The sequence below is a fragment of the Argiope bruennichi genome, chromosome 2, assembly GCF_947563725.1.
Source record: "Argiope bruennichi chromosome 2, qqArgBrue1.1, whole genome shotgun sequence".
NCBI lineage: Eukaryota > Metazoa > Arthropoda > Arachnida > Araneae > Araneidae > Argiope > Argiope bruennichi.
Window position 1 is genome coordinate 140291452 of NC_079152.1, and position 12771 is coordinate 140304222.

General features: G+C 32.2%; 1 protein-coding gene across 1 annotated transcript in view; it reads left to right on the forward strand.

Moving 5' to 3' along the window:
• Nucleotides 1-12040: 12040 nt before the first annotated feature.
• LOC129962361 (uncharacterized) overlaps nucleotides 12041-12771 on the forward strand; it is a 137732-nt gene continuing 137001 nt past the window's right edge. The window contains exon 1 of the mRNA XM_056076108.1: nucleotides 12041-12767. Within this exon, the coding sequence (XP_055932083.1) occupies nucleotides 12041-12767 (727 nt within the window). The remainder of the gene's footprint in view (nucleotides 12768-12771) is intronic.

The window sequence follows — 12771 nt, forward strand, 5'->3', positions numbered from 1 at the left end:
GGCAAAAATGTTGATAGAAGATTCAGAAACCTCCTTTTTGTATTCAGTTTCATTCACACTGCTCTTAATCCCTCGTTTTGTGAGATAATTCATTGCAGTGATAATTGATTCAAACTGTAAAAATACAGAAAATACAGCAGTGATTTCAAGGTAAATGGAGACTCTGTTTTAATTCATACAGCGCAAAACTATCCATCATGAAATAAGAGAATTTATAATCTACGTATATAAATCTATCGCTGCAAGATTTGCGTAGAAACATCAGATCATTTGGGAACACTTGAATATTGCTTGCAGGAATTTTCAGGCAAACACTGCCTGTAATTCCTTTTTGATACCAGCGGTTGGAGTAAGTACTTGCCTGAAATACTCTACTTGTTAGCAACGCACTGCCAGAAATCGGAATGATGCTAGTTTATCAAATCTCCAAGCGAATTTTATTGCCTCGTAACTTCTGCATTTTGGTGACATCAAAAGAAGAATTGGTTGAAAAACTATTTTCCGATATTCAAACCAATTACAAGAAACACGATTAGCTGAGTGAAAGAGCTATTCTTGCTACCAAGGACAAAGAAATCTGTGATCTTAATATTATTTAGTTTGATATTCAAATCAAGGCTCTGACATGCAAGGCCATCGACACTATTGTGAAAGCAGATGACGCAGTAAATTAACAAGAAGAATAACTTGAGGGATGTTATTGCACGTATTGCAATTGAAAATTGGCGTCTCATTCATCATATTGCGAATTATCAACCAACCATTTCTTTGAAATAATCATAGCTTGCAGTAAAAAAAAATAAAGTGCAGCGTCGTAGAAGCATCAATCTTGGCAGTACCTTGCAATGGTGAGGATGTCCTTATTCTTCGCATTTCCGTGATTCTAACAAATATGCCATTTTATTTTAAGTGGTTGCTGATCCCATTTCGAATGCAATAACCATCAACAAAGCTTTGAGATAATCTTTAGAACCGTGCAGTTTAGATTTAGACATGGATTCCTCTCACATGCGCAATTATATGTAATGTTACGGATCACCAGGTTCGCTTGCAGTGGGTGTATGGAGACTCACAGTCAAATCGCCTCTGTGACAAATGACCACTTTATTTAACACGAAGACAAATTCACAGCCGAATACGCACATAAGCAATACAGAGCAGTACGCAATAGCACAACGCCAGTCGAAGCATTCACGGAGAGAGCTCCAACTATTAACCAGAGTTGAACGCAAAACACACTGTCTTCAGCTTGAGGCTGCCGTCCTTTCATTGCTCCCAGGAGGCGGGCCGAAAAGGTTCTGGGCGTATCTCAGTTCCTATTGGACGGATCATTAAAATTCTCGAAGTTTCCAGCATTATCTATTTGGTCGCCAAAGTCATCAAATTCATCGCAAAGTCGCCAACCTCTGAAATAATTGACGCGGCACCCGATCAGCACTCACAGGGCAGATCGTAAAACGGTCTTTCTTACGATGACACTATTCGTAATAGGAAGCAGCATTACAAGTTTGTAACAATATGTCGAGTGTTCTAGAGTCGGCCAAACCAGACAATCTCTATATGTGCATAGATAATGGAGCAATAAAAATATTGTGTATCCACAAGCATTTTAAAATTAATCATACTTGAAACATGCACTTTCTCCTCTCTTTCTTTTCCATTGAACAAGACTGATACAAAACAAAAGCGTGGCCGGCTATAGCTAGTTACTCATATACATTTACTATTACTGAAATGTTTGGCACTTCTCGGAATTTAAACATTTTCATGTAAAATATTTTTATTTAAAAACTAATTTTGTATAAATAAATATAATACACTAGCCTATCAGTTTGTAGGCATCTTCAAATAATCATTTAAAACCAGTAAAAATATTTCAAAACATATGAAAGAGAAATTTCAAAAATTTTCGTAGAGTCTTACTGTTATTATATTTCATAATTCGTTGACGTTAAATTTTAAAAGAACTAATAAAATTGAAAAAAAACTTGTAAAGTAATTTTGTGTCACTAAAATTGCAATATTTTGAGGTTTAAGTAGGTATTAAAGTATTTCTTTTAAAATAATTTGCTCCGAAGTTATTGCTGAAAACCGGTATAACTTCACAGAATACCGAGATTCATGGAATGTTCAATTAACTTTTCCGGTTTGAAAAGTTGACGAAATTCTTTCACTTTACCTACAGAATAAATCTGAAAGAATGGTTAAAATTTGTCCTGCCGCTTAGGAGAGATATGGAATATATCTTTTCTAAATGATAAACACATATAGCTATACGGGATTTTATTTAGATAAAGATGATTTACGAAGTCACACAAAAAATAATTTAATCTTTTTTAATATCGGCTCTTATCAAACAGAATTTCATCAGTCTTGGATCCATGAGCATTTTTCTTTCTACTTTGATTTTATATCAATAGATTCAACCGCTCTTTCCAAAAACTATGTCTTGAATCTTTTAAAAGCCTAGTATATTTTTCTTAAATATTGTTTCGCTACGATGTATCTCTGCATCAGTTCAAAAAGAACATTTCTTTAATAATACAAATACATTTTCTAAATCAAAATAAGCATTTTCTCAATCAAACAGAAAGATATTAAAAAAAGGAAATAAAATCGCTTGAATAATCAGAGGCATAAATAAAGAATTGCAAACTCATAAAAGATGCGATATCACACAATAATATATCATTCACGATATCAATCTCATTGGTGGGAATAACATCAATTTTTAGACTAAGCGTCCCAATAGGATTTATAAGAATAAGAACTAATCATTCCCGAACCATAATCAGAACTAATCCCCGTCACAAATCTGCGAGAGGATTGAAATTTTAGACAATTATAAGAATATTTGCCTGGGACTTTTCCCAGTCTAAATCAGTATTTGCATTTTTAAATTAATGTCATTATCTTAAAAGATAGTTCTGGGACAATCCTTCCTATCTGGGGGTTGAAAAATGTTTGTTAGAAAAGAGACAGTAATTAGAGTTGCCACAACTTCCAGATAAACAGCTTAGTGCATAGAATAGGTAATGAATATTATCTAAGCTTTCGTTTTAATCTCCAAGAAAAGTGATGCCGGTCAGCTGATTCCTATTACTTTAAATGACAATGCATCGGGGATTAAATCTTTAAACAGAGCGCATGAGTCAATAACTAATAGTTTTTATTTATAACGTTTACACTTCAAATCATCATTAATGCCACTGTTCAAAAAAAGATTTGCAAGATTTCTTAAGAAATTTTATTATATATTTTTTCATCCCAAAGAATTTTAACTCTTTCTTACTGAACAGAAGGTTGGAAACAAAGTATCTAGGATTAATGTACAAAAGAGATCAAACGTTATCTGTACAAGAGACTAAACTAAAGTTTTAGTAACTTTAATTTCACAAACGAATGTTTTTAACTTAATGTTACACACAGAATACTATATGCCAGTTACCTAAGAATATTTTGATACATGTTCACATGCAAAATTACTTTTCCACCTATAGAGAAGGAATTTATCTCTTGAATCCCCTTTATTCATTTTCAACGAAATAATTTATTTTTGCTAACATCATTCACACTCTAAACGCACATGACATAAAAAAATGACTTAATTTTTTTAGTTTGTAGTAAAAGTCGTCAGGAGCGTGAGCAAGGAAATATTCAATTGATGCACTTAAAATGAATGGATTAGAATATCGCCAAATGCAATCCTATTAGACCTATAAATTATTCCTTCACTAACAGGATGGTAAAAGTAAGATAAATCTATTATGAGGATCAGTTTCAATTTGTCTTTTCTGTGCCTAGTATTAAACTGAGCAATAACATTCTGAAATTAGCTAGAATAAGAGTTGCGATTAAATTAAAGCCAGTATATGCTTAAAAATTTTAAATCAGCATTCTCTTTTCTTACATTGAGGTATCATAAAACTTCTCTTATTTTAGTGGCTTCAGTAATGTTTTTAATAACAGACCTGAGCGGAAAATTGTGACACTTTTTTATATAATTCCAATTCTGGTACTCATTTAATATATATAATTTTTAATTTTGCCATTCATTGAGTATTTTCTAAGAACCATTATTCTGCACCCTGCATAGCTTTCTCAAACTTTTTCAACTATTTTTTATTATCTTGCAAACTTGCAGAATATAATTTTAAAGATATTTCTGCTTTGTTTCTAATATTGATAATAACAAAAAAATCTGCATAACAATATTTTACCTGATCGCCAATGCCTTGTTCTATAATTAGTAGACTATTATCATTATTAACGTACAAAGATACAACCGCTTTTCATAATTGATAATTAGTTGATCATCACTACAAATTCTAATTTCTTTGTCAGCAAAATTCCACCTTCATTTTGCATCAGCTGCGCCTAAAAGAAAATTTCAATGTACGTTCCTTATTTATAGTTTTGCAGTTAAATACATTTCTAAAAAGTACTCCTTTCAAGAGCTTAATAAGATGATAATATATTTTTCTTTACAAGAAACATCCTATAATTGAATGTTATTTCCTCTGAAATTATAATTTTTGCGGATTCTCTATTTTAGGAACAAAGTCATAGACCTCGTGTTCAGATAAAAAGGCACAGTAATATTTCAAAGAAGATCGTTAATTTCTTCCACATAAACGCAGTGCATTAATGGAGTCGTTACTTTTTCCCTAAACAGACTATTAATCACCCTTTCGCACATGAGAGGTTTTAATTCGAATTACGTAATAATTCTTCACTTACATATAAATGTGATGACTTAATATCTAAGAGACTCAAAATATTTTTTATTTTTTATTTTCCAAGCCTACATATTTTGGGCAGATGAACCTTCCAATGTACTTTATCCTATATATATTTAAAATAATAATAATAATAAACCATATAACCTCCCTTGCAGCCACAACCGCTGAAATTGATGTTTTCGTTCATTTGTACTTCATATGAAAGCTTATGAATTCTACATAAATCAAGAATGATCACCCACTCGCTTGTTTTCTATAGGTAACATATATAATAATGTTCTCAAGTCATACTCATTGTACTGATTTCCCCAATCTTTTCTCATTGCTACAGAATTATCCAAAACCCGCCAGATTGATGTGCGGTGAAAAAGTCCTAAATGCTCTGTAAGATGTACGAATTCGAATGCACAGCAGCAGAACCAAGTTGAAGCATACACAAGGACAGCACTTACAGTAAATGGCTGCACTCAAGCAGCTACTCGCTATTAAAAAACAGCAACAGCACATACCACTCAGAGGAGATCAGTACTCCAAAATGAGACTTCTCTCACCTACTGATTGACTACTCTCTTTGTGTCATTTCGACACACTGTTTGTTCCCTTTACAAGGTGTCAAATGTTCTAAAAACAAACACTAGAGCTCGAGTCCTAATGACAAAATTCGTAAATACAATACATTTTTGACGTCAAAGTCTACTCATTCGAATTGGAGTCATCAAACAGTTACCAAGTTTATCAACAGGGCCGGAAATAATTGGCCCGGCATCCATTCAGCAACCATTAGAGCCATTTTTATGTCTCTTCTATCAATGGTTGTCTCTTGCTAAAATCTTCTCCTTTTCAAGAAAAAACTTAAAGACACTTCTTTAATGTACATTCTTTGAGGGAAACCATCTACAACACAGTTCTACAACTCTATTTTGCCAATTTATATACCATATGAAAGCTTATGACACTTAGATACTTCATGAATAGTTGCTTGCTCTAATCCACCCATCCTTTCTAGAAATATTGCAAAATAAATTCTCAATAAAACCCCCAACCACAATATTTGGGTAGATTTTGACAATTCCAAGCCAATTAATTTCGCAACATAACACTCATAGCTAATCAGTCAAATACTCGACAATGTAAGTAATAATGATTTCTTTTGTAATAATAGAATGTTGGTGATCGAAAAATACAGTGCCATCCTTTTTAATACTAACCGTCTTTGGCGTCTAGCTGCTGGTAAATAATGCTGATGTGGCGTTAATATTGATGTTTTGTATATAGTATTGATTAATATAATCGTATCGACAAAATGAAATACTGCTTATCACAACAAAAGAAGATGGTATTTTAAATTACGATCGCATGATTATAATAGATATTATGGTTGATTAACTTCATCTTACAAAGCACCAAAATTCAGTGGCGACGAAAATTGGCAAAATCATTCGAGTTCTCGAGGTTGAGGGTTATATCAAAATGTTACTTTGTTATTATGTAAAGGTAAGAAGCAAAATCACCTATGCAATAATGAAAAGGGGAGTAGGGCATGATATATGCAATAATCTTAATAGCAAATTTATGAAACTAGACTCCGAATTTTTAAAAAAAGTAACGTCTATTGTTCATCTTACTTTATAACGCTTTCTCTTTATCAACATTTTGATACTAATGTCATTTATAGCATCCATACCAAAATTTTGTAATTATATTTCATAATAATATCTCTAGTGTTAAGGTCAATATAAAATACTTTTATAGCTGACGACAGAGATATAAATCAAGATAAAAGAAAATCCACTTCCAAAACCACTCTTTTTTAACGGTTTTCCTTCCTTATTAATCATACCTTGAATATAAAAGAAGCTTCCGTTCTTGTTTCCCATAATATTAATAGCAACCTTATTTGATAAATTATCCAACACTGTATTGATTTTTGTCATACTAATGTCATTCAGCTTTTGTTTCTTGCCAAAAATCGGATCCATTGATCCACAACCACGATGCAAATGAACCAGCGTTTGCTCTAAAATGCAACATTCCATTGTGCTGCCTAAGATTCATTATAAGAGGAAATGCAATTTTCTTACCAAACAAGGAAATCGATATGTAAATGACTTCCCCGAATGACGCTATAACCATTGTAGGAAGCTATTTCTTTGGCTACTGTTTCATGGCATTGGCGGCACTATTCGATCTACTCCGTCTAGACGCACAGCTACTTAATTTTTTATATCCTTCGCTGAGCGTGTGAGAGACGCCTGGATTCTTTTGGTTTAAATTAAACAAGGAAAGGATGTTGGTGCTTCCAAACAAATTTATCTAACGAAATGGGATTATGTCGATCGCTAACAATAAAGGAACACGCTTAAAGTCTTGCGAGCTCATTTACATTTAAGTAGGCTAAATGTATACTGATAGTTTTCTTTGTTACGTAAGTTAGATTAAGAATGTAAATATCATCATAAAGCTCTGCGAGAATCACTTTAAAAGTTGTAATGTCTGGTATATGGTTGGTTCACGCTTAATTAGTCTATGTGATCTATGTGATGAATTCTGGAATAGAAGGCAAAAATCTTTTCATATATATATATATATATATATATATATATATATATATATATATATATATATATATATATATATATATATATATATATATATATATATATATATATATATATATAATGCTTTAATGAAACGGTCATTCCAGTTTTAATGGGATAGAAATTTATCATAATAAATATTTACAAAAGAATGCTAGTGCTACAAAACTCTAGGCAGAGACGCAATTTCAAGACTGAAAAGTTGAGTATAATTAAATAGAATTCACTTGAATAGACCTTGATAAATATATCCCATGTTAAAGAACTATTAATTCTGTCAGACATAACGATTCTTTCTCTAAAGTGGTGTGGAAATTAGAAACTAGAAATCCTATGGATAATTGAAAAATGGAGAGATGTCCATTTTTTTAAGACTTTGATTTATTGAATCATGATTCATTCAAATCACATCGCCTGATCATATGCCCTTCCGTGTTTCTAATAATTTGCTGTTGAGAATAGTAACGTGGATTTTAAAGTCAGATCAAATTAGAGACTACCAGCATATCCTCAAACACTTCCTACAGGGAGTAGGGCTCATTATGGACATTATAAGTACCACCATGTTTGACTGTATTCTCTAGGGAAAATAAAAATATTTAATTATTTTGTAATAATCGTTATGATTTTTTTGTAAATATGTTCCTCGATTTTGCAAAACTTCTCTATTCGAAAGGCCTTGAATATCAGAGGAAGTTTTATGTCGATTCACCATCAGCTGTAAATTCAAACCGAACTTACAAACATTTCTGAAATACAAAATAAACCAGAAAGCTCAGTACTCAATTATTGGTATAGATAGAGAATTGAAGAATTCACCATTCATCTTTTGTATGGATTTAAATTGGTCAACCGACATTTCTTCCTCGATTGTAACGAAATATTGCACAATATGGAAATTGGGAAAGTTAGATTTTGAAAGATATACTCACCGAATAGAAATATGTTTATTTAAATTTTCAGAACAGATCATTTATGGGGTCAGTCCAGAAATTGCTCTTGCATTTTAATCTAATTAGCCAGCAATATATGATGTTAAAGTCTATTCCTTAGTCCCAACTTGTCCATTCCTTTAACCCAACTAATCTTACAAACCCAAGGCTGAAATTCGCTGTATTCTATATTCTTTGTATGTGGTGAATGATGCAGCATATGTGTTAGTTCTTATAGATGACACTATGTAGAAAAGTTTCAACTAATTTGCAGTCTAATATTTATGGATGACATGAGCTTCTTTAGATATCAATATTTTGTTGATGCATTTCAAAACCAGAAACATAACCAACTTGGAAATTTTCAATTATTAACTTCATGACAGTAGGTAAAGTCATCGCGTACGAAACCTTATTAATGCAAATCACGTGCTAGTTCGTGAACTCCCTTTCCAATGAGAGTTTTACCGGCATTTATAATTAAAGCCACATGTTCGCGCTTAAGTCAGTTAATTTCTCAGATCAGCAGTTAATGCAATGTGATACCCAGAAGCCATCGTCAGATCGAATTCAATTATACACATTTCGACTCTTATAATTAAATAGCGGAGATGTTGATTTTGCCCCTCAGGTACTTCGCGTGTATAAATTAATATGCTAAGAGAAAATTCCTGAAAGATGGAATTCTGATTAGTGAAGTGTATATTTTTAGTATTATCATGGATCAATTTGCTGCCTAGAGTATACTAGGAAAATTGTTATCAATTAAAATCGACCTTATAAAATTCGAAATGTCTTAAGAAGAAAATCCACTAATTTGATGAAATTAAAAACTTTATTCTTGATAAAGCATTCGGTGAAGTTATTTTATCTTCAAGGAATTTTTGTTCGATATTGGAGAAATATTTTTCTTTTCTGCACTTCTTTCTTTTTGTTTGCATATATTTGGTGAAAAAACACACTCTTTTTTTTCTTCTATGGATTTTTCCCTTTTAAATTGAAAATTATGAAGGAAATTATTTTGTAATTTTATCCTATTAAGTTGCGTAAATCAAAATCGAAAATCGTCTTTTTCGAAATGCATCCATTTTTAAGGGGAGATAGAAATAAATCATTACCAATAACGGTTTTTAAGGCTTTCTTCTTCTTTTGAGAGATTTATCTTTCTATACATTCAATTTTTTTATCCAAATTATTTGCGAAATTAATAGCTGCCTTCAGCTGATTATATAAGCGTTCAGCCACCATAGAATTAATATTAATTACTTGATTCCCTTTATAAAATGTTTGCTAAGCTGGGTTATCTACGAGGAAGTATCAATAAATTACACATAATTTTTTCTCACAGAATGCCGTCAGCTACGAGAAGAGCTTCTGCCGAATGGTCCATTTGAGGTTGTTGCCAAAGTCAAACTTCTGACCGCACAGGATTCCCTTCATTGGTACAAACGGATGAAAATATGAGGATGTCAATTGCGAGACTATATGGTGTGTATTAATCGAACCATTGCTATTTTTCTCTAGTTCCTGCAAAAGTGCATTCCAACTGCTCAACTGTTCATATATTTGGCTCAAAATTCTCCCCTATCTCTGCAAGTCGCACGTTTGAGGTCCACGACTCTTCACAGTGGCATTCTATGAGACTGGACTTTTTTAAAATGATCCAGGATGGAACAAATGCTTCAACGCCAATAATGCTAATAAAAGTAATAATCTGATAATACTTTCATATGTGTTTTATATTGTCGTATTTTACATGTCATTTCTCTATGTGTGATATAGGTAATTTTTAGAAATTATACCAAGAAATTTGAAGAACTTTTCATGCTTTTTGTTTGGAAAATACGAAACAGACTAACTTGAATGGGCACTGCAGGTAGTTCGTTTGAAAATGATTTGAGATACTTACTACAGCAAATCTGAAATTATTAAAAAAATATGAAACTAACTATTCTTCAAATAATGAAACTGTTATTTATAATAAGGCCACTATTTTCAAATATTATAATCAGAAAAATCAATTTCCCAAAAACGTTTTAGTCCCCCGCCCCAATTTTGATTGCTTCGTTTAGACTGTTTCCACGCAATGGATTTCCAAATTTAGATAATATAAAAGTATTTTACAGTGGCATATTTTCGCATTGCTATAATTATTCTTGAATTTTCATTTTCATTTCCTACCATTTAAAAAACTTATTACTAAACTAATATTTTTATTTCTTCCTATTTGTCTAAATAATATTTTCGAAAATTTTTTTTAAATATTAAAAAGTATTTAAGGATATAATAAGTTCAATGCTGTCTTTCTGGAAATAACATGTGTGATAATTGTTTACGCTGCTCATTCCCCATCATAAATATTATTACAATAAATAAATCATGAAATTTGTTCAAAAGCTTTAGTAATTGGTTTGAGATTGTACTCATATGTAAATATAAACAACTGTTTTATTTTACGTTTAATTTGATCAATTTTTTTGAGTCTTTAGGTTGCATGTATGAAAATGCCTGATTTCAAAATTTTGAATATTTCGAATTTTACTATAAAAAAGAAATGAAATGTGTTCCTTCTTATTAACTTCGAAAGTTTTTATCTCAATAATTTACATAAAGTGATCATATTAGGGCCAAGAAATCCCAGATTTCTGTTTATATTTCACAAAATAAGTTCATTTTGCAAGAAAAGATATATTGAAATGCGATTTATCATATTATCAGATAATTCTGTTTAGTCGTGTTAATGACTAAATTAGTAACTATTCCTGACTATTTTTCACCAAATGTAATGAAAAATAACATAGAATATGCTCGCTAGAAATAAATATAGATACATATCAAGCTTCATAAGATTTCAAGTAGATGAAGAAAGTATAAACGCGTGCTCGTATCTGGTTGAAAAATATCTGAATAATCTCATCGAAATGGGTGACCACTACAGTCTTGAAGATTCGAAATGCCTAGCCAAGAGTTACAGCATTAAGAGGTATGATTATACAGTATACTCGTCAAAGAATAATTGCCTTTCATGAAGAACTGAGCCTTTGGCCAGAAGATTTTGCAGCTTCTCGGAGTTATATCCATTACATTATTCGATAACTACCTAACTGCTTGGCATTCGAAAGATTTCATTCATGATCTGGTTCCATCTCAACAATCTTTTTAGGAGTCAGTTTCACTCTTTATCTCTCATCACGCCCGCCAGTATTATCAATCATTTATACACTTAGTGCTATCCGTTACATTCTTTCTGCCATACTCATAGTGTGAGTGTCTTTTTCAGATGTTTCACTTATAAAGTATATTCTGAAACCACTTTTCAGCCCTGCCACCAATTAGCATGTAGGAACAGGTTGTGAGTAACGCAACTCATCATCGCAAGTTATTGTGGTTCACACGTAACTAAATATTATAAATAATTATTAATGTTTTGTATTTGTTTAATTGTTATAATTGTTCATGTTTGTTTTTGAAGTAATTGCATCAAAAATATTTTATATATTATTTTTGTGTTAAATGAAACTATTTTTCTGCTGTTGCATCTGGCAACGAGATGGATATTGTAAAAATAAATAGAACGAGTGAGATGCTCGCCGTTGCTTGGATTTGACGTAGTTGTGTTTTTATTTTAATTTCTTTAAAATACTTTAAATCGTTGGTCGTAATATCCTAAAATAAGAAATGCTTATTTTATGTATCGAGCGTTTACAATCTGCACATTAAAACGCAGAGTCGTACGCCGATAAAGTGGTGACCCGGAAACAGAACTGCAATGGCGACCAGCGAAAAACACGAACCGAAACTAAGTGCAACGGAAACTGCAGCTAATGGTGAAGTAGCCAAGGTTAGTATAAAAATACCTCCATTTTGGACAGAAAAGCCAGAAATTTGGTTTTACCAAGTGGAGGCGCAATTTTCCATTAGTGGTATTAAATCGGAGGAAACAAAATTTCATTATTTAATTGCGCAGATGGAACCAAGATTTGTTGAAAATTTATGGGATATAGTCACTGATACTAATGAAAATAAATATACCGCTGCGAAGGAGAGATTGCTGAATACCTTTAAAGAAAGCGAAAATAGACGTATTCAGCGTCTCGTGTCAGAAATGGAGTTAGGCGATTTACGGCCAACTCAACTACTTCAAAAAATGCGTAGTTTGGCGACAGATGGGATTTCGGATAATGTGTTGAAAACTCTATTTCTTCAAAAAATGCCGGATTCCATCCGAAATATCCAAATCGTCAGCAATGAAGATATCCGGAAACTTGCCGAAATGGCTGACCGTATTGTAGAAATGCATCCGAATCGGGAAATATATGCTACATCTAGAAGTGATATACAGCAGGATAGTGAAATAAATAGTTTACGTTCACAAATTGTTTCTTTAGAGCGTAAAATCAACCGCTTACAACTTGAACGCAGTCGTTCAAGGAGCAGAGCTGCTAATCAAAACAGTCGGGGGCGCAGCGCGTCTCGTAAACGATTTAATCCTGCTGGTAA